We start from the raw sequence: 24,050 nt of genomic DNA on the forward strand, positions 1-24,050 counted from the left end.
GCCCACCCTTAAAAAACAAATGAAAAAACTGCCTCGAGCTCAGAAAATAACAGCAAAATCTAAACCGGGACGGATAAAAAGCACATATGTTAATGTAAACCAACAATTATCACAAATGCTAAAGTAGCACCAAATACAAGCATGAAATAAATAAGATGAGAAAATGAGGGAGCTGATTAAAACACTACCCAGATGTGAAACTATCCCTCGCCCACACACTGCCCCTGACTGAACTCCCCCCACCAACACCCAGCCTTTTTCCGAGGCAGAAAAGTTTGATTCACTCACAAACATGGCCTCATTATATCAGCCACTGGGAGCTGAACAAGTGTGACAACAAGCTGCGTGATGTCCTCCTGCATTTCTTCAACCTGTCATCAAGATCACAGTAACGGCCACCACCTCGCTACCCCGCTGTCTGCAACATTTACAGATCAAGAGTGTGTGTCATTTATTTATTTACCCTGCCTTGAATACAGTCCGTCCTGCTAATATCTGGGTGCTGTAAGAAGTGGGTGGTTCTGCCTAAATTGATTAATATTTTTAATGGATATCACTCATATGAAGAAATGTGTCATTTCCTTCATTATATTATGTGTGCACCCAATTATGCAGGATTAACCTACACAACTCCGCCCCTAATGGTCATTCCAAAGTCAAGGAAATGTAAAAATTAAACTGAACCAGAATAATAGACTCACGTACTGTCTGCAACACTCCAAAAAAGTGTCGGGGTGCAGTATGGGGCGCCGCGCCCTTGTCAAAATGTTGATACATATCATTTCAACAGAGTGGAACTATAAGTATGAAGTGCGTAAAGTGACTGAGAGCTATGGCCACACACCAGCCAACAGAGGGCTGTTGTTGTCACACTAAAAAACCCTCCAAGCTAGTGGCTGTTCTCTGCAGTTTCGCAATTTTTGTACAATGACCAAAGCCATTCAAAAGCCCCATGTGTCATGGAGACCACCGAGCTCTGAATAGGATGCGCTCAATGCAACATGAGAATGCCCGGATGCTGCGGTGGTGTGTAGCCCTCCAGCCATACCGGTCCACCATTGAGAAACGCCATGGAGCCTATTTTCTCTACTCCCAATGTGTTTCCTTGAGTCAATGTTGGTATTTGGGTGTTTCACATAGTAGTCGAATATCTAAACCACTAGTCGACACTGTGTATCATTGTAGGCTAATCTGTGGTTCAGTGCTGGCGGCACAGCAATGCCTGTTCAAATGAGATATCAGCCTTAACAAAACGCCGCCGTTTAGGGGGAAAGAGGCAAACATGACTTTGAAGTAGCCTACTTCTACACTCGCACAAACAGAGGGATGAGGAGAGGAGAAGCTGAGCACAGACAGAGGCATTTGTGCACCATCCACACGAGGCGTAAAAACTGGACTCATCATGACACATTTTGTTAGAAAAAAACATGTGTGGGGGGAGTGTGTGACGGAGGAAATGTGCTGCTTATGACACAAGTCCACAGCTGCCGCGGGGCAACTCTCTGACTGGAGGAGCGCACTGCAGGTTTAGTCACCTGCTGCCTGAAATTTGTGTTTTCCTTAAAGGTGCAGTGTATAGGATCTGGTGGCATCTATCGGTGAGGTTGCAGATTGCCACCAACTAAAGCTTTACCTGTGTGCCAATAACGTATAAGACATCTATGGTGGTCAAAAATGTGAAAACGCGAATGGCTCTATCAAGTGTGCTGGGTTTAGTCCAATCAGATCGTGGGTCCCACCTACTTTAGTTAACCCTTTATTGGTTGTATTTGAGACTCATCCGTTCAACAATTATATAAGCCGTTAATGTGATTTTTGAGAAATGCTTGTTCACTTGTGTTTAGTCTTTCTGCTCACTCAGGTTTTCTGTAGGGGGACTTTAATTCCACGACCCTTTAAGAAGATGAAATGAACTACTTAAAAATGTCTTTGTGGGTAATTTTTCCTTCTGTAATGTTAGTCAGTTCCAAAGAAGGGCATGTTTACTTGTTTCTCTACCTCACTAACAATATGTATGTTTTGCTCATGCCTCTTGAGAGAGCACATTCATATCTTTTGTCTAAGTCCATTTGACTACCAGTTGGCTCGACATGAGGGGAGATTGATGCCACCTGGGCTAAAGTGGCTGGGTTGGAAATTAACTTTTTTGTCCACCTGCCACTGTGGCTAGAGGATTCCAAAATCTTCCAGCAACTCAATAGATTACCATTGTTTTTTTTGGCTGGTGAATGAAGCGAATCTAGTAGCCACCTGCATATTTTACCAGCATTTGGCTGGTGGCTGGTGCTAATTTCCAACCCTGTTACCAATCATCCTCAAGTGCAATAGATACATTTTAAGAAAGGACAGCCAGTTCAGAATAAAATATGGCGTGTGAAACAGAGATGTAACGGCATAGATGAAAATGTCCTTATATCTATTGTGTATCACAGAGTTAAATGTATCTCGCTGCAGATCACTGGTTGATTCTGGTGCCTTGTTCCAGTGAAATAGTTTCATCTTGTACAATCATGTTTGTCTTCTAAGTCCTTCAGGTGATAATTTGAGACCACTCGTCCAATAATATGACTTTCCTTAGCTATGTGGGTGGTGTTAAATATTGCATCATATTCGCAATGGTGTGCTTATCCCTCTGTATTATCACTCTTATTTTATGTGTTTTTTATGATCATATTTATTACAGTGCTCAGTGTGCTGCATTTTATCAATCTCCTGATTAAACTGAAATTCCCAGAGGAGTTCATAAAATATCCATTTATCTGTATGTCAATCTAAAAGTGAGATGCAAATCAATAAGCAACAAAACAAATTGATCACGCTGTCATCGTCGGGAAACTGCTTCCTTTGTTTGCTCCTTGCCAGACATTGTTTCTGTGCATCTCTCATCTGCAACGTTATTATGCTCATCAAGCGTTACCCCTAGTAACACCAACTGTCTGCAAAACAATGAAACTGGTCATCCGCTATGGATTCTATAATTATATTGTTGTCTGTCTGATACCATTTTTCATCTGAGCTTATATTAATGTCATATGAAAAACCTGAAAAGTGATTTAAGGGTTTTATGCAACACCTACTGACAGCAGCTGGAAAACGGACACAAAAGGCCCCCGGGGAGGAGAAAGTATAATAATAGCAACACATTCTAATCTTATTCTGGCAGCTTTGCATAAATAGTTATTTCAGACTGTCCTGTTCAGAAAACCAAATGACAGCATTGATTGTGTGTTCAAACGGCTTTAAATAACTCACATTTAAGCTCAGTGCCAGAGCAGGAAGTTAAAAAAAAACAATCTTCTTATTGATCTCAAAGCTGCAAGAATCAGTATTTCTATGCAAACAATGGGTCACGTGACTGAGTGATGTGAACAAGCAGTGACAGAACCCAGCCCGTTGGCAAGAAAAGGCAATATAAATACCACGATAACGCGCAAAGCGTTTAGCGTGCAATAAATACGCCTTTATTGATTCCTGTGTGTCATTTGTACGCCATGTGTCCTGTACTGCAATGTAAATGCATCGGCGTATAAACGCTACGGTAACATAAAAGCGAGAAAGACCACTTATGATGGGTGGGTCCAACAAACACAGGACTTTTAACCAGGAGACCCGTGTTGGAGACCGTTGTTGACCGGTGTTTTGTAAGTTACATTACTGACATTTATGACGTGTTTTCCACAGTTGTTACATTGTTTCCGTATGTGTTTTACCTAGTTTACTTACTATTTTTAAGCCCAACCATGACTTTTTCCCTTACCCTAAGTGTTTTTCTTGCCCTAAACCTAACTGCAGACTTTTGCATGGTGTACAAACGACAAACGAAAAGGGGTACTCATGATAAAGTTCTGGTATTTATACGCCTTCCCGTGAGACCGGGGTGCATAACCACTTTTTGCAAACTCCACTCAACATCATTTCCAGCTGCACGCTTTAGTGAAAAATCCCTGATAAACGTGTACAGTATACTCGCTCCCCAGAATGCTGGCGGACACAAACAGGATTAAAAATGAATGCTTACCTTGCTCCCTGCCATTTATACATCCAGCATGCCTGCTGTAGCTATGAATGCACTCTTTACTTTGACTGAAGCGTGACCCCCGAGCCCTCAGGACCCCTTACGAGCCAGCGGCGAGCATTAAAAAGAAGTCAGCGCTATAAAGAACGGTCAGCTCGTTCATGAACCCTTCCTCCGTCTGATTGGCTGCCATTGCATGCAGCAGTCTGCTTTGAAAGCTGACTGTAAATCCACTTTCAAGGAAACTCAGTCCATCTGCCGGCAGCAGTCTCCGGTGCCTGTGTGAAATTAAATGTCAGATGCCACAGAAGAGGTGTGGGGGGGGGGGGATTTGTAACAGCTGAGTGACATGAGCTAACAAAAAAAGCTGGTTTCTTTAGCTACGAGGACGAGAATGCACAATTTAAATTAAACAGTTCTCTCTCCCTTGCTGAATTGTCTCTCTTTCCGCCCCCGTTCCTCACACACCGAAGGAGCCGGCCAAAGAAAGAGGACCTTTCAGTGTCCTCTCTCCGATTGTGTGAAAACATCCCCCTCTAAGCACAACTCTGGCAAGCGATTTCGCTTCTCAGGGGCTGGCGAAAGACAGCGAAGCCCCCCTCTCCAATCTAGAGGGTCCTCCAGCAAAAGCACTCTTCAGCTGTTTATGCTCGAATTAAAACAGATTACATTATGCTTCTCGACGATCACCAGAGAGTCATCGATTTTGGTATGGGCCTTGAATTCCTGATGAGAAGCCGAGAAGTTTTATTGTTTTACAAAAAGATACTGAAAACTCTCCCAGAACGTTGCCTCACCTTATTTGACCTCTAGTTGAATTAGTTTCCCTTTAAAAACATGACAGCATTACAGCTGTGCAGTACAATGGCTGCTGTCATACATGAAACAATCACCTGCCTGCTAGAAAGCCACGTCAAAGAGCTCACTGTCCTTATCTCACCATTGCTAAAAAACAAAGTTAGCCTATGGGCTATATAATGTTGAAACTTCTTAACCAGACCACTAGATGGTTTGTTACACAGAACCATCTGAGAAGCCCTCATTGGAAACTGTTTTGAAAAGGACAGGCACTTTCAAAAAATACTTGGCAGGTGATTGGATGAACCATCTGTCAATCAAACTCTTGCCGAAGGCAGTCGGGAGAAGAGCGAAAACGTCTTTTCCATCGAGAAAAGCCTTCAGTTCCGTTCTTTGCTCTTCTTTCAATGAAGAAATACACTCCAGTTCTGATATATTTCACCTCACACACACCGTTTCACCTCACACACACCTAAGCCACGCCCATAGCTGCCGGTATCTCCTCGCAGGACGCTGATTGGTCCGTGGTCTGGCTTGCAGGACACAAACGCATTACTTGAAGCCTGACAAGACGGATTTTCGTGTAATATGTAATCCCGCGATTCTTGCGTGATCTCGTGAGATTTTGGGAATCCAGCTGCCTTGCAAGGTCAGATGCTTCTAGCTTGACACATGACTTTCCACAAACTCTGGAATATACATGTCCTGTACTCCAGGTACATATTCGACAATTCTCATACATAAAAAAAAAAAAAAAATTTGAGACATTGTCACATTGCAACAGGCGCAGTTTTAATTATAAATTTTAATTAACACTGTATTAAAATTTAAGACAGCAACAGTTGATTTAATTTGCTGCTATGACAACAGTCGCAGGCAAAATGTGCTCAGCTGCTAATTAATGTTGCTAACTCGCTGTCACTGACCTTTTAAAGGAAACAGGGCCATCGGTAATGATATTAGTTCCACCTGTGGTTTTCCTGCCAAATGTCAAAATGTCAGCTGTGAAAAAACTGCTGTTGTATGGTTAATATGCTCTCTGCATGTCTGTGTATTTACACTCACGTCATAGCTTTAACACTTAACGCCTTAAAAGTTCTCAATACCAACTTCCAGGGTTACATGCTGTAGCGCAGCACAGTCACTCTGTGAAGAGTTACAGTATGGAGCTGTTAACAGGTGTCATCAGTCAGATGTCAAGACCTTGTCAGATGTGATTTAACAGCAGTTTGTCATTATAACCATAACTAGCCAACAATCCAAAGAAGTTGGCTTTCCTCTAATTAACTGATAAGAACTCAGGGAGCACTTCAAGAACATGCAAAGCAGCATTTTATCTAATCTGATTCTTCTCCTGCAGAAACAAGATAAGCTTGTGATTGTGCTTCGTAAGCAAGCACATTTTGTTTAATACCTCGTAAATCACAAATATAGCACTCTAGTTTAATTCATAAGAAATAATCCCAATTTGATATTTTCATCAAAATTGTTCAGTCATCACAGAAGATCAACGTTTTCATTTTTTTTATCAAATTCTTTTTTTCTTTTTTTTGTAATTCAGTTTTATGTTTTAAATGAGTAGATTTAGGCCCACCTTAATATTCCTACAGTTAGTTGTTGATGTAATAAACCTCTGTAGCATTGGGATGTCCCGGGTCACCTTTATCCTGTTCATGATGTTAAATGATTTCATGGAATCACTCAAAATGGAATAAGGTTTGCTGCTGATCTTAAGAAAGCCTCCAGGAAGAATGTGGGCTTTGAGGCAAATTTTCGTAGGGGCCAAACCGTTGAATTACAAATTCTGTGTCCGTCACATGATGCCATTGGGCCCCAAAAGGACTTTTTCCTATAGATTTCAATGGGAAAGAGATGTCTATAACTCAGCAGATATACCTTTTTTTAGGTAAATCAACCTTAACACATTTAAATAGCCCTTATATAAATCATTAGGTCCTAAAAGTAGTAAAATGCCCTAACAGTCAAGAATTATTTTCGTGCTGCCGTTCAAATGAATGGTGAACAGCAAAATAAAAAAAATACAGAGGAAAAATACAGTGTCAGGTTTTGCTGAAATAAACCTCCAGAATTCCTTAATAACCCACAGGCCAGTGGAAAAAATGTAAACGCTGAAACCAACATGGTGTATTTTTTTTGTATTTGTATTTATGAAAACTGCATGTTTGTTGTCCAGTAACTGATGGTGGCAGTGAGCTGTGCAGACTTACACAATAGTAGCAGCTCCAGCCAGTAACAGTGTGGGCCGTATCTCTCATCTCCTGCAGGGCCTCGGCTCGCAGGTAGCCCAGCTCCCTCAGACAGCCGTCGTGGAACATCCGAGTACAGATCCTGCAGGGGTACAGGTCGTCGGCCGTCCACACCTCACACACATCACACATTTCATCGCTGGGTGGCTGAGGTAAAAACAGATTCAAAACAGAGTCAGATTGCGTCATTTACATAAAGATTTTTTGTTGCAAGACAGTCATGGGGATTACAAACATACAAGCAAGCATTGCTTCATCTCCTGTCCATCAAATCTTTGAATAACACGTCAGGTGGTTGTGTTCTTTGCTCACAGTCTGAGATTATTAAGACAGCACTGCTTTTGACATGAAAATTATATCTGTGCCTTTGTTAACATTGTCAGTTTTTCTCCAACTTCTCTGTAGACTCCATTTGCAGCCAGGATAGACTGTGCTGTCAAGCCAGGAGACATGACTGCAGAATGCTTGGCTTGTTAACCACACAAAGACATTGTCAGTTTCCATAGCTTACTTCTTCTTTTTCATCTCTATTTCAGCGCCATGGCATCGGCTTCATGTAGGCAGTGGACGCATCGCAGATTGTCAAATTTCCTCAGTTACATCTTATCTTATAGTTATGGCCCACCTCTTGTGACCTGATGACTCCATTTACATCAGCACGCTCCCTGCATCATAGTCGAAATGGGATCTAGCCTGCCGACAGGGACTATATCTAAAAAGCAAGACTAACAATTAAAGTGGCGCTACAGGCTTTGATTTTCATCATGCCACACCGTGCTACATGTGTGTTGAATGTAACAAACAGCAAACTGACTTTAGCTACTCTGAAACTTGGAGAATGAATTCTTGTCCTCAAGATTGTACTAAAGGAAAGGCCATGGGGCCAATAAAATCCAGAGGGACATTTAGTGCAGTTTAGTTGTATGGGGACATCATTTTTCTGCTAACGAACAACAGAGTATCATCAGCATAAGATTGAAAAGTGACACCATGTCAATGGATGTCGTGGGGAAGGAAGCATATATTAGGAGAATAAAATTGGTCCCAATATTGACCCTTGAGGTACAACATATTACTAAAATAAGGAGACTAATTCAGTTAATGGAGATACAGAGCTTTCAATGTGTGGAAAACCAATGTAAAGCCATACCAAATAAAGCCACCCATCAGGAGCATTAGGCTGGCAAAACCATCCCATAGTTTTGCTTTACTCATTGTGGTCTAGATACCATTTGTGTTCAGTTGCCAACCTTTCAAAAACAATCTGAAGTACATATCTATTATTATTGCTAGGTGGACGCTTTTATTTTTGCACCTCTTGTTAAAGTGCATCATCGGCAGTACAGAAAGTTGCCAGGTGATGTTGACTGTTTGGAAAATAGAAAACCTGATGGTGTCAGCGCTCCTGTGAACTCCATCCCCTGTTAGTCAGCGTTGCCCTGGATATGGTCACCTCTATGAGCCACAACCAAAGCAGCCCGCCCACAAGATGCTCGCTGTGAAGAGCCCTCACGCACAACAACAACACATCGCATCGCTCATTCGTGTGGAAATAAAAAGCCTTGCAGGTAAAAAAAACTTCATACTAATACTTTCTCACCTTCAACAAGGGTGTTTAGATAAAGTTAAGAGTCTCTTTACAGCCCGTCTGAACTGCTTCATCATAATGCCTAACTTGAGGGAGGAAAAGAGATAATGTGCTGCTGTTGCCATGGAGATTCTTTGACATCTTGCATGCATCTCTTTAATCCCAGGACTTGGGGATTTATAATGTGTGTGTGTTTTGTCAAAGTAAAAGGTGTTTTTTTTTTGATAGTCCTGATTTAAATAACACCCTGGCCATGAATTAAGATCACTAGCCAACTTATGATTTATTACCTGCTCTTTCTTTTCCAGCTCCACCTCTAAAGACTGGTCATCATCTGCTTCCCTTTTGGGCCGCACGAAAGCAGGCGGCGTGAGCTGATGGCTCTTGTCAAGATCTTCAGGCTCCACGCCTTTCCCGTCCCGCAACCTCGACCAGGCCTCCTGGTTGGCCTTACACTCGTCCCTCGCTGGCGCCGAGGTCGACGGGCCTGCGCTGTTGTCCGTTTCCTCTTGCTCCGCCTCCTCCGCGTTCTTCTCGTCGGCCTTGGCCGAGGGCTTGGCAGGGCCTTCTCCTTCATCCGCTTCGCTGTCTGCGGGTTTGGCGAAGGCAGGACGTTCCTTGACGCCCGCCTGGAAGGCATTGACGACAGCGTTGCATTTCTGCACCTTCTCCACCTGCTGCTTCTTTGACATAAGCACTCCCATGGCTGCAGACAGATGGAGAGAGAAAGAGACAGAACGTTACTGAAGTACACTGCATTTACAATTTATCAAAACAGTGACTTAGTACAGTTATTATCCAAGATTAAAGCCCCTGGAAACTTGGTTTTCAAATTGTATTTTCATGAATATTCATGACTGAATCAGCAACAATAAAAGTCAAAATAAAGAAAACATCCGTGAGTGGCATTTATTAAGAGATAAACTCTCAAAAAGTCAGATAGTCTGCATCATCAGGACCAACCCTGTCTCCTACAAAATTGCGTTCCCATATAACTAAAACTGCATTCTCAATTACATTTCAAGGGAAACGTATTCTGTCTGGTTTCTACAGTTGCAGTTTTAAACACATGGTTAATATTGTATATTGAAACAAAATAAAAACTCAAATTACTTGGTTAGGTTTAGTAAAAGATCATGGTTCGGCTTAAAATAAATACATTTGTTACGTTATTTAAGTTATGGAAGTAAATTAAAATAAGTCAATATTGACTTTTGGTTTCATGTGGGACACAAACAGCTGTCTCCTATGTCAAAGTCCTGTGTTTGTTTGACCCACCCATCAACCTCGACCTCATTCCTACGCGGATTTCCACAGACTATAATTAGAAACATATTTGTGATACATCCAAAACAAAAGTAACCTAGGAGAAAATATGTTTCCCTTGAAGTGTTTGACGATGCAGTTTCATTGTATGGGAATCTAGGGCTGTCAAAGTTAACGCAATAAAAATGTGTTAACGCAAATTTGTTTTAACGACACCAATTTCTTTAACGCAACTAAACCTAAAAAAATGTAGGTTGTAGCGGGCTCAGCATGAAGAGTCAAGATTCTGATATCATATGAAACTAGAAAACCTCAGGAATCCATTGGTATCAACCCTATCATACTAGCTTGTCGTGAAGGAGGTTAAAACGCTCCAAAGTTATGTTAAATTTTGGCGAGGAAAAACTGGCATGGCCATTTTCAAAGGGGTCCCTTGACCTCTGACCTCAAGATATGTGATTGAAAATGGGTTCTTTGGGTACCCACGAGTCTCCCCTTGACAGGCATGCCCACTTTATTATAATCACATGCAGTTTGGGGTAAGTCATAGTCAAGTCAGCACACTGACACACTGACAGCTGTTGTTGCCTGTTGGGCTGCAGTTTGCCATGTTATGATTTGAGCATATTTTTTACGCTAAATGAAGTACCTGTGAGGGTTTCTGGATACTATTTGTCATTGTTTTGTGCTGTTAATTGATTTTCAATAATAAATATATAAATTCATTTGCATAAAGCAAGCATATTTGCCCAACCCCATGTTGATAAGAGTATTAAACACTTGACAAATTTCCCTTTAAGGTACATTTTGAAAAGATAAAAAAATGTGTGATTAATTTGTGATTAATCCTGATTAACTATGGACAATCATGTGATTAATCTCACTAACATATTTTAATCAATTGACAGTCCTAATGGGAACATAATGTTTAGGGAGACCAGGCTGTCAGGACTATACAGTGTGGTCTGACCAGCAACATAAGCAAACAAACCCACAGCTGATTCAAATACTGCTAGTTTTTGCCAATTGAGGTCCACCCATTTAAAACCAGTAAGAACAGTGTAAAACACCAATGCAAGACCAATACATAATACACTGCAACATCTACAGTATACAGTATGTCAATGAATACACAGTCATGTGCAGTGCATACACACATGAAGTGGTACCTCCCATTTAAAGCATATGGGAAGCATACTGGGTTAGGACAGTCATTTTGAAGAATGAGTAAAATAGAGATACATAGCACAGATGGTAAACTACTCTGGTGCAATCATGTTTCTCTTGCAAAAGAATACAATGAACAAAGTGAGAACTCACTGCAGTATACAGAGACGAGATTATCAACCTATGAAAATATTTACTCTCTTTGCACGTCGTATTTTAGAGCTACTGAGTGCATTTCTCTTTCTCCGTACTCACTGAGCAGCTCAGTCCCCTTTCAAATCTCCCAAATCTCTTTCTATCAGCAACAATGTCCCTGAACTCCTCTCCTTATTACTAATAAACCCCTGCCCATCTGCTCCTGTTCCCACATTTCTGTGACTCATTGCTAGTACTTCTCTGTTCCACATCCATGAAGCTGTGGATATTGTTGACAGAGATTAGGTTTTTGCTCGAATGATTCAAGCAACAAATATAAAGGTGTAAACGAAAGCCGGTCTCACAGCTCACAGAACACTGAAAAAAACACTTCCAGGTATGACATTTCAAATCTCCAAAAAAGGCCCCTGCAGTGGTGGCAGATGTTTAAGAAAACACCTGTGTTGTCTGAACACACAAAGATGCCTCTTCTTCCTCGTGAATAAGGGATATGGTACATATTGATGCAGAAATCTATACTTTGCTCTAATGTGTCTGTGGCTCTCCACAACTCATCATGTAATGGATGTCATGCATCTGAACGCCAATAAACAACTGCTCGTCAACATCTGGAGAAATACAACACATAACAGTAAAAGGGTTATGAGGGTTTAGAAGGTCATGTATGCCCAACATTCTGATATATGGATGAAGGGTTTCTCCATTTAGGTTAAGATAATAAACCATACTAACAGACACTACACATTGTGTATCTTTCCCAACAGTACAAATTGCTACTGGCCAGTAATCAGTTTATTTCTACAAAGTTGAGATATTAAAGGTGCAGTGTGTAGGATCTGGCAACATTTAGCAGTGAGGTTGCAGATTGCAACCAACTGAAAATTCTCCCGTGTGCCAAGTGTGTAGGAGAACTACGGTGGCCGACGGCTGATTGATAAATCGCATTTTCATCGTCATCATGATATGAACATGCACGATAAACACATCGCAAAATGCTATCTGAAACACGATGAATAACAAAAATCATTATATCAAGGGATGGTTATACAATGTTATTGACAAGGGTGCAGACTACGGAGCGTGTTATTAATTTATTATCTTCATAAAGTATAGGAGCAACGTAACCCTCGGCTACACAAGCTAAAACAAAAGCCGGCAGTAGGCTATGTAGTCTAACTGTTTAGCTTAGTTTGCCATGTATCTTACTTGTAAACTTATCAGCTATTTTCATGTCAGGAATATGATTTATTTTATTAATATTTTAGTTTTGTTTCCATTGAGATATTAATGAGTTTATATAGTGACTTTGCTGTTGCAAAAATTACTGTTGCTGCTCTAGAAACAACATTTAGCCTAGTTATATTTAAAATATATGTCTATGTATAACTAATATGCACACTTCAATATTTGTTTTATTTATCGCAAGTCATATCGCCATCGCAATATTGAACAATGTTATCGCACATCACAGAATGTCCTCATATCGTGCAGGCCTACTGGGTTACTAACATGGGGGTCGGCTCCGTGAAGAGAAACCACTCCCTGTGTAAATATGAACGGCTCATTCTAATAATGTAACAAAAACACAATGATTCAGGTGATTTTACACTAATGAAAACATAACAAAACATATTATATTCAATTTCTGCCAATAGATCCCCCTAAATGTTACACACTGTTACTTTAAAGGGTCTGTTCACACAACTTGTTAAAAACATATTTTGTCACTTAACCCTACTAGTGGCCATGGAGATTTTTTTTCTGCCTTCATCCTAATACAATGTAATTGAATGGAATTTTGTTTGTGGTGCACACGGCACTGACAAGAGATCAGCAGTGTGTCTTTCTAGAAACAATGTACCAGTTACTTTTAAAAGCTCCATAGACCTCGCTGTGACGAGTTTTCATTGGAACTACTTTCTACCGAAGAAAGTAGTGAAAACTGTTGACCATCGACACATTTTCAGTGCTTTGAGCAGCAAGAACTCCAAAGATGGAAAAAGTCCAATAATTCTGTTTAAAATTTTTGCACACATACTTTTATTCCAGCAATGTTTCACAATCATAAAATGCTCAAGGGAGCTTTGGATTAATTGCTGCGTGAGGTGTTCCCAATCCAATTTCCACAACTAAATTTCCTAAATTGGTCAGGGATGGTCCCACAATGCTCACGCTCAATGCCCATCACACGCAGCATCGATCACCAAAACTTGCTGACTTCAGCCAACCGTCGATTTCTGACAACACGACTGTTCACCAAACGCAATGAGTCGAGCTCAGATAGGGTAAGATAAGATCAACTTTATTGATCCCAGAGGAGAAAATTAACTTTACTCTCTCTGCAGGTTTCCAATGAGTTTTTTGCTGGTTATTACCTTTTAGACTGCTGAGCCTTCATCTTAAACGCTAAAAACTATTTAATTTTGACGATGTTATTGTTTCATTTTCGGCAAATACATTTTTATCAATTCAAAGCATATAAAAGCAATAAGCTCTTTATTATGAGACATCGTGGCATGACTGTTTTTCTTTCATCATTGTGCTGGAATCTGCAAAAACTGCCAACTCCTGCGTTTGTAAGGAACTTGTCTCGGATGTTTTCAAGTGATTGCATAATTCCCGAACACATAAGGTGAAATCACATACTGTATAAGATGCAGCAAAGAAAAAAAGATGCAGAAACTGACTTCTCATTTTCCACTTAAGCGAGATAGAACCGTGAGTTCCATTATTGAAGAAAAAAAAAGGCACCTCGTGGATTCAAGTTGATTACATGGTACTTATGGGACATGTGTCTATACTCTCAAATGCAATCCCATCCATCCACGCTCCACGTAAGTGCTTGTGTGAAATTCAATCGCATTTATCTGAAATGGGAGTCGTTCCCTCTCTCTTCCTCCCAGGCTGAGACTCTAATAGCCCTCCAGGCCTTATGTTCTCAAGCTGCTGGTGGACTCCAGGTGCTTCATAGACTATACTGTAGAGGACACAAAACTCATTTGTATCGCACAGACATCCACACTGCACTCTCTCTGGTTTCATGCATTTAAATGATCTCAAAAATAACATCCAGGCATACAAACATGTCATCACAGATAAAATAAATCAAATGCTTCTCGGTTTCTTTGTTCTAGTTTGGTTTGCTTTCACGCAGACAAATCAGAGGCAAAGTGATACTTTATTGATTACTACACTGGATATCTTTTTTGGCTTTAAAGCGAGGTCAAAGGTCAAGTCAGCTGAAGCGTAGCATTCCCACAGCTGGTAGGGATTTATGAACTGTGTCCCATCAGACTCATTTTAGCAATGTTTTTTGAGTATGACTGGAAAAAATGACTAAATGAAGTATACTCTACAAAAATCATTCAAGGGTGTTGTTGATGGACTGTGTTATGCCACAGTGCAAAATAGGAACGGAAGAGGTGCTCAGAGTTGGACAAAAATGGAAAAATTAGCAGATGGTGGTGAAAAAACTTCAGTTACAATGCCAGAAAACAAAAAAAATCACTGGAAAAAAAACAGCTTTTTACAAGATTAATAACAGTGCTAAGCCTCGCTCTGCTCTGTGGAAAAAAGTGGGACTGAATATCCTCCTCAAGGACAACCACTTAATTTAAAAGGTCAGTCTTCCTCTTAGCAGAGATCTCCTGCGGTCTAACAAATGACAGCAACATGCTGAGAATACACAAGGATTAAAATACGTGTATGCATGACTGTGGAATACTGGAGAGGCTGTTCTCCTAACGGCAGGAATGACAATCAGCTCAGTGGGTTTTAGCATAGATGAGCTCAGGCTGAAAGGTTCTGTTCCATTATCTTAATGTAGGAGTAGCTTGGATTGGTTTTTGGGGATAATGGGGGAAAGAGAAAAATATCTCTCCTCCAAACACACAGATATATATGAATCATCTTCCAAATGCACATTGTACTGCACACTGTTAAAGGGGGCATATCGTGCTCATTTTGAGGTTTACACTTGTAGTTTGGGTTTCTACTAGAACATATTTACATGTGTTAATGTTCAAAAGACACATTATTTTTCTCATAGTGTCTGTCTGAGTATACATGTATTCAATAAAGTTGCCCTCCCGAAAAAAAGCCAAGCCCTGATTTTCTTGTAAGAAAATTTGGTGCAGCTTTGCAAAGTTAGTTTGAGAGTGGAAATACTCATAAGCATAGGAAGGGGAGCCAAATCTGAATGACTTGTTGACTCACGTTTGTTTGTTTGTTCACACGTTATGTTAAATCCATAGGTACATGTCCACCAGGTCCGGCGAGGACACTAGTGGACGTGCTGCTCCGCTCAACCGGTCGTTCAAGCTGTGACGTACCCTATCGTGAAATGCAACAATGATGTTCCCTGGTTTTCTGCTTGGTTCTGCGAAACAACAGGGCGGCCTGCTCATACACTTTCTGTTATTCCGTTCATTTTAGAACTATATCGCCTAGTTTGACAGCTTGGTCCAAGTTTCGTGAGCCGGACGTGCTCATTTACATTAAGTTGAGATTGCGCCGGTGAGTGGAACCGCTGACAAGCCCACCCCTGAAAACGTTAACAAAGGACAGTTCCCGCCTTTTCATTTTGAAAGAGCAATGGCCAATGAGGAAACTCTGACTTTTGGCTGACTAATCGTGTAACTTCATCACTCATTCACTCAGTCACTCACTCAGTGACAGACTTTTACGTTTCTAGGGCTGGCTCTCGCCAAAAAACACAAATGTCGACCTCATGGTGGTGCTAGAGGTAAAGTCAGGATATCACCAAAGTCAGTAGGATTCATCCTGAATGTCTGTACAACATTTCATCAGTCTGGAAATGGTGGACAGACCAATTGATTTAAATGTTTGAAGCAATATATATAAAAATCTCTTAGCAGAAGCTTCCAAACAGCTCATACATGCTCTGCAAATACAGGCTACATGGTGATCGCAATACAGGGTGGCAGACTGATTATTATAGGGACTTAATTATCCACTGAAGTGACCTTCCCGCTCTGGCTCGGAGCAGCGCTGGCACACACATTAGACAGCGACAGCCTTTAGATGCCAGAGATGCCAAACTCTGTAAACTGCTGCCTCTTTCACACGAACCTAAAGGAAAAAGAGCAAGGTTTCCGCGTGCTCGAAGGCGAGGCTTAAAATAATGGTATATGGTTGACATGTTGGTTAGACGGTGCCACCACAGCTGGATCCTCAATTACTGTGCAGTGCACATAATGGGCCGTGCCATTTCAAATGACATAATCAACAATAAACAAATTGTTCTTTAATGGCCAGCAAAGTGAATAGGCTTCATGAAACACTATGGGGAAAATAAGAAACAATAACAATAAACTAAGTGCTATTACAGGCCCCAAGGTCTTTGTATACTCCATCAAATCAATGCCAGCAGTAAATAGCACAAATGTATTTTCATTATCCTTTGAAAGTCAAGCACTTGTAACTCTTAGTCAAAATCATGTCTCTAGTATTGAACAAAATACATATAAAAAAAAGGAAAGAGGGAGCAATAGTGTCCATCTTCTTGCATTATTAATAAATACAATTTGCTGACATATTTCAATGGAAATGTACACTCATGTATGTACAGGGGAATTAAATGATGCCAGAAGGAAGATGAAGACAAGATGCTTTAGAAATCATGTACCTCTCACAATTTGAATCTTCAAACAAAGCTGGAAATGAAGCCACTGCTGATGAGGAAATATCCGAGCGCACAGAAGACCTTGTCACTTTCAGGTTAACTCATGAATTTTACATAAGGGCCCTCGTGGGTTTTTTTTTCTCCCCGTGTACAAGTCTATTCTGACACAAGTGGGTCAGTCCCTGGCTTTGATACCTTAGTTTATTAGATAGCGTTGAGTAACCTGCCACTTGGTTGCTTTGCAAGTCTGAGATCCTATAAGGCCTTTGACCACGATGCCTGTCAAACCGCTCAACCCTTCCTCATGCCTGACTGACAGCCACATTTGTGCAGCTCAACGCTTGCGTGCACTTTATACTCACAAGAGAGATAGGTGATGTATTTGTTTTCCATGCACCACAGCACTCGAGTGAGTATCTACAGAAAAGACACATTCATCCATGTCGATTTAACCACGATCTTATTTTTTGTAGTTTTGGCCATTCCTATCTGTAGTAATAACATTTTCCTCATTGATTGCTGAAATCTGACAATGCTAAAAATACACCTGAGGGGACAAGAAACAGGAGTTGGATGATCATCATCATTCATACTGGCAGTGATGCAAATTTGCAACACTTGCAACACTTCATTTTACAGGTCTGCAAATTTCATGGTAATTAGGTGATAATTAGCATGTAACCTATTTTAAATTTCTTTTGAATTACTGCCAAATTATCCCAATATTTACCTCAATATTGATGGAAAATTACTTTGTTTGGCTGTCTTGAGTTGGGACTTGACTCTGGACTTTTATTATTATTATTTTATATCTATTATAAATTTTATTTAATAACTATATTCTGCTTTTTCCCAATAAGCAGTAATAAACTAGTAATTTAATTCACACAATGTGTGCCTGATTAGAAGTGTCTTCTATTAGCTTTGGGTTTCCATCTCTGATGAACAGCAGCGCACAGCCGCTTCTCAAGCCTAAGGGCCCTATTTTAACAAATTATATTCTATATCAACATATAATTATTAAATAATGTTTATAATAAAGTTATTTTCTATCATTCTTTAAGTAAATATTGGGGTAATTTGGCAGTAATTCCAAAGAAATTTTAAATAGGTTACTTGCTAATTATCACCTAATTACCATGAAATTTGTGGACCTGTAAAATTTAAAAAGTCTTACCTAATGTTTCAATAGATTTAAAAAGTCTTACCTAATGTTTCAATAGATTCACGCAGGCAGAGGACCAACTACTGGGATCCAATTGACCCAGAGCAACATCTGGCTTTTATTGTGAAAGGTAAGAAAGGAAGAAGTGGATCTGCTCTGCGCTGCCTTTGTCAAGCATTAAGTCGAGCTAGGCTGAGTAACGAGTAATTTAACAGATTACATTACTTTAATTACTCAACAGAGTCAGTGAATCATTTGCAATGAGTATTTGATTCCATTTTTCAAGTAACCTGCCCAACACTGCCAAATTCCTACTTTCAACCTAATGTGGTTGAACACACATTTCCTGTGCAATAAGGGATTATTACAGACATGTCCTGTGCTCTCAGTTATGGTTTTAAAGGAACAGTGTGTAATATTTCAGGGGATCTATTAGCAGAAGTGGAATATAATATTCATAGTATTCAAGTATGTTTTCTTTAGTGTATAATCACCTGAAACTATGAATCATTGTGTTTTCGTTAGTTTAGAATGAGCCCTTCATATCATACATAGGGAGCAGGTCCTCTTCACAGAGTAGTGTCTAGAAGGGAGCCTGCAAACTGGGGAAACTGTTAGAGATTGTCAAGGTTAGGCATTGATCTCGAATAGTAAAGGTTAGGATAGTTTGTCGGACAGCGCGTCTCGTGAGAGCTTTTTTGCAGATGTCAGATCAGATTTCGCAATTTGCTGGCTTCCTTCTTGACAAAAACTTTTCACGGACTCCGCCATGTTGATCCTTTATCTTTCTACAGTAGCCCAGAGTGGACAAACCAAACGGTGGCTCTAGAGAGAGCCTTTCGAATGTTTACGTTACTTGAAGGCCACCGTAGTTCTCCAGTGCGCTTGTGAAACTGCAATAACGTGAGCTGCAGAGTGCAACACCTACAGGCCACCAGCTGCCGTCTGACTTCCGTTGCTCCTAAAGTAGTGTTATTGTGGTGAGGATGGCCTCTGAGCAAGGCGAACGGTGTTACCACGGTTTTGCAATCGGCGTCTCACATTACCACAGCCTTTGGAAAGGGAGGAGTGAATGGAGGGGTATTCAGTTGTTTACAATGTGCAACCACACCCCTAGATGCTGTCAAATCCTACACACTGGTCCTTTAAGCTACAAATAAAGTTGTTTAGATAAGGTAGCTGAGCTATCATGTTTTGCCACGTTCCCAGATCTCTGCAATGACTTTGCTGAGTGCGATTTGATCCTACCTGATAGAAATGATGGCCAGAACCAGACACAAGTTGTGATAAATGGAAAACTCTCCCTCAAGTGCCAAATATATATCAAAAAAGTGATGCCACTGAGGCTGAGCAGTCACCCAAATTCACCCCTCATATCGCATTTGAGGGCAATAGAAGAGGATGGGATAAAACTCCCTCAGGCTTGACGTTCAGTAGACTCCTGCACGAGCAGCTGCCTCCGCTGCTCTGCTCTCCTTCCCGGACCCCTCTGAATGATTTAAATGCCCCTGGATAAAAAAAGATCTGGACGAAGGGAAGGAAAACAGGGCCACTCCTTGGGGCAGAACCTGACATATATGGCTGAGGAAATGTTATTCTGTCAAGCTGCACTGCGACAGAATATTCTCGAGATGGTGAGGTATGGCTGCAATCGAATCATTCTTGTGTCTCGCGTGACGTGATCTCGGATCCATCCATATTCCACATACGGAGAAGCGAATACGTAATTTTGTTCCCCCATTTACTCTGACACTTTCTATACATTTTGCACTTGAAACATGTTAGGTTCAATATGCAGTATATTTGATTTATGTCAGCAATTGGGGAGTGACATGCTCTCACATGATGAAGCTCTCAGGAGCATCTTGGTTTAATTAAATATTGATGATTGTAGAAGGGTGGTGGCACCAAAGTGCTCTTCAAATCCTCGTGATTTTTTTCTGCTCCTCTGAGTAATCCTTTTGTAGCCCCATCCACTCTTCACTCATTAATTTAACACTACCAGACCATGTCGGGGCAAAAAACACACTTCTTCCAACTCTATATCAGTTCACAACAACAACACTGGCCTGGCGTTCCATCATCACTGCGTATGTGAAATTCTTACTTCCACCATTCGCTCATTATGTGAATGCTATGCATCTTTAAAAAAAAAAAAAAAAAAGCATGTTGTCGGATCTATTTTTGTCACCTAGACTGGGTAGCAAGAACTTAGTATATTATGCTTGAACAGGAAATGAAACTTTAGTTTGAATTGGAATCCATTTCCTCCTGTAAGCAGCAGTGTATTAGAGACCAGCAGGGACACCTTAAGGTCTATATTAGTATTCAGTCCTCTGCTGCCCAAGTGTCACCATGGGGACGTTATTGAGACCTGCAGGAGCTCATATATATAACAGCCATTTATCAGTCTACAGAAAATAGTCCACCACTATATTAACAAACATCACTGTCAACACTCGGTCACTTTACAGCTGAAATAGAGTATTCTATCAGTTGTAATTGTGTATAGAACCAGGCCCTGTTGAAAGTGCATTTGGCTGGCCAGGTGCCAGAGAGGATATTGCTTTAAGATGATGCACAAGGTCACGGTGACAGACAGCCAAGTTCGACAATTAAGCTTGGATAACTTCTTCTTTAAAAGGCGGACCTTTATAATTGCGCATGTTGTCATGTTGAAAGCGTAATAGAGTGGTGCAGGGATGACGTATTTTTGTAAACCGGAAGTTAGAAACCGCATGGGTTCTCTCGACAAAAAGCCAATGGGATCGTGTGTATTTTAGCCTCTTGTATGTATTATTATAATAACAACATACTTTCTAGTGTCTATCTTATCGTGTAAATTGCACCCCAACAAACAGCGATATCAGTCTGAGAATAACTAATAATAATTAATGTAGAATATGAATAATTAATAATGTTGTGGGATTATTCCTTATTTCATGGGCTATTTGGGAATTTACATGTTATTATTACATACATATAAAAAGTATATACAGTATATAAGTATACATATATATATATACAGTATACATATAACATTATACAGCATGTAAATATGTGGCAAACAGACGTTTATGATACTTTCGGGTTTTGTTCCATAAAATAATCGCCACAAATGACCACCACTTTGATAGCTTTTGAAGCAAAGGCTACATGCAATCGCCAGAAGTAAAAAGATAACACTAGAAACAAACTACACCACGGTCGCATGACTGCAAGTATACACAACGAAGCTGTAAATGCGGACAAGTCAGTGTGATGACATTTAATAGTTTAGCTACTTGTTAGAAACTGCTTTTTTTAAGACCCATAAGTGGTATATTTATTGACAGATTTTATATCCTATAACAAAACGTTAAAATCTCTTCAGCTTGTGTTAACCACAGACCTTATTTCAGGCATCTAACCAAAAAAAACATTAAAAAAAAAACATTGATTTACAGACGAGGGAACCGGAAGTGTTAAAATGCTAACTCATTTCCGGGTTTTAGGACTCATTCCTGCACCACTCTGTTGAGTGCACTGTCAAAAGATCATACAACGGTCCATATGGTATCTTACGAAAAGTTATCCCTCATTTTTTGTGCGTTTTCCTGCAAATGTCCGGCAACACATGCGCCATTTTCCGCTCATTACATGCATACAGTCTTTTCAAAATAATCGTACGTCTGCACAGGAAACAACTTAGGGTTAGGCAACAAACCTACTTAGTTTGGTTTAGGAAAAGGTCGTGGTTTGGGTTAAACTAACTCCAGAAGTGACGTGACAAATAAATCAACGTTGACTTCTGGTTTCACACGGGGTACAAATGTCGGTCTCCTGGGCGAAACCCACCCATCCACCCTGACCTCCCTATGCAGCGTTTGTCGCTCTTTATACTTCCTGGTTCACAATTTGGTGGATTACATAACAATTAATTCAATGTATAATGTATATACAAATTACAGTGCATTACTTTTTGTAGGTATAGCTACAAACGGTGTATGAGAACAGCCTGCATAAAACACATAATCCACCAGCATGGGTATTTTCTCCATAACATATTTGGCAAAACAGAGAGAGACAAGATTTATTTTCCATTATCTGTATCAACACAAAACTTACATCAGCGATTTCCAGCATTTTGGCTTGTGAACACTTAAAAGCAAGCAATTTTGCAATCATTTGTCACAGGTTAAAGCCACAGTGTGGAGGTGTGTTGTTAGCAGTTCAACCAAAGTGTTTTTTTTACTTCTCAGGTTGTATTTGCAGGGTTTTGGAGAGGGAAATGTATCCGGTGCATTACTTGGAGAAAAGTCAAAAACAAAATGTATAGCAGAAATAGTTTTGTTTTCTTTTAATCTTAACCATCTTGTGACACCTTAAATTTATCTTCGAGACCCTTTCAGTGGCCAGGTTAGGATAGGAATCACTGCTTTTCATGACAAGCAATCCAGTCATATAGCACTTTAAATGTGATGTTGAGTGTTTTTCTTAATGACCCCCATTTTCAAGCCACATTTGTCCGACACACTGTTATGTTTACATGCATTTTACATAATAAAAGCATGAAAAGGATGCTAATCTGGATCCAGTTTTGCTTGCATGTTATGCGAGTTAGTTCTCCTCTGACTGTATGATTCTCTTCCCAAAGCTGTTGGATGTCACTGTTATGTGCTGTTATGTGCTGATTAGAATCCCAACCAAGCCCTCCTTTTCATTGCTTGTTTCAGGAGAGGAGGGGGGGATTTTTTCAATGGAAGCACCACAAAGCATGCCTTTTCATGGGAATGAATCCCCCCCTTTAGCCGAGAGATCTGCACCCACGGACCAGGGAAGCAAAGACCTGGAACTAATTACACTAACGAGTTCACCCTGATCCCTGTAATAGCGAGTGAGTGGAATCATTAACAGCCATTTACAGATGGACGTGCACTTGGACACACAGGGGCAAATATAAATCAAATACAAGAGCTTTTAAAGTGTGCTTCTCTTTGCCATCTGCTGATCTGTCCTCATTTCTGTCTGGAAGGAATACACTGCTATGTGCACAAAACTCTCCCTCTGGCGTGTCATTGTGCCTCCTCTCCCATCCTTGTACCTGAACACAGCATTCTCCACAAAAGATATGCTCAACTAAATGCACACGGGGGTTTGAAATTCAGCTCGTGAACGGACTAAAAAAGTGTCTGAATGGAGGAGGAATTTAAATCTCAATGCATCGTTAGACTGGAGACATCACGTTGGCATTCAGGCGCTGCCAGGCAGAGAGTGAGTGTGCCAGCCGAAACGCTCGGATGAGACAGTCTGACAATAACCACAGTAGAGCAAGAGGCGTCAGTGAAGCAGCTCAGGGCTGCAGGGATCTGTCACAGAGTGCAGGAGCAGGACTCACTCCAAGGTTAACGCTGCTGAGATTGGCTTGTTGGTGGACGTATAGTGTAGTAGGGCTGGGAGAAAACAACAATTGTAAGCAAAGACTGATGGAGTGCTTTAATGGACTCTCCCCTGTGGGACAGTGCTGGGAAAAAGTGGAAAGAGCTGCTTCATGGGGGGACAGAGTAAAGAGTCTGCTGCAGAGAATTCACAATGATCCATTAGTTTGTAGAATCTCTCATTGATACAACTACTTCCTGTTTAAGGTCATGAAAAAAGCAGCACCCTGGTGCTTTAATCTCCCAATGACGTACATGCACCAATACTCCAAAATAAAAGAACTCCCTCAATTTTCACTCCCACTGATTTTTTTTCCAAAAGGGGACAAAAAAAGCAGCAAAAAACCCACAGTGTGCATGTGTGAACTCCTGTAGTTTGATAATGCATACATCCACACCCATGTGGATGCTGACCTAAATATTCATCCCATGCACGCATCTGTAATGAGGCTTCCCAGCAAACCAACCCCACCTAATACTACACATCCCATCCCATCACAGCTTTGCAACATCAACAAAGAAAAGAGCAGTATATTGCATGTTCAGCATGTGCAGTTTTCTTATGTA

The 24,050-nt window shown here is 40.6% G+C and overlaps 1 protein-coding gene and 1 long non-coding RNA gene across 3 annotated transcripts in view; one reads left to right on the top strand and one right to left on the bottom strand.

Annotated features, from left to right (window-relative positions):
- phf24 (PHD finger protein 24) overlaps nucleotides 1–24,050 on the bottom strand; it is a 38,796-nt gene that overhangs the window by 14,271 nt on the left and 475 nt on the right. For both annotated transcript variants that reach the window (XM_037753507.1, XM_037753508.1), the window contains exons 2-3: nucleotides 8,959–9,374; nucleotides 7,042–7,227 (exon numbers count right to left, since the gene is read on the bottom strand). In XM_037753507.1, the coding sequence (XP_037609435.1) occupies nucleotides 7,042–7,227; nucleotides 8,959–9,372 (600 nt within the window). In that variant the 5' untranslated portion in view covers nucleotides 9,373–9,374. The remainder of the gene's footprint in view (nucleotides 1–7,041; nucleotides 7,228–8,958; nucleotides 9,375–24,050) is intronic.
- Nucleotides 11,778–23,787, top strand: LOC119478631. Its single transcript, XR_005204467.1, has 3 exons — nucleotides 11,778–11,789; nucleotides 19,037–19,046; nucleotides 23,321–23,787. It is a non-coding gene; the product is annotated as an uncharacterized LOC119478631 (long non-coding RNA).

The sequence above is a fragment of the Sebastes umbrosus genome, chromosome 19, assembly GCF_015220745.1.
Source record: "Sebastes umbrosus isolate fSebUmb1 chromosome 19, fSebUmb1.pri, whole genome shotgun sequence".
NCBI lineage: Eukaryota > Metazoa > Chordata > Actinopteri > Perciformes > Sebastidae > Sebastes > Sebastes umbrosus.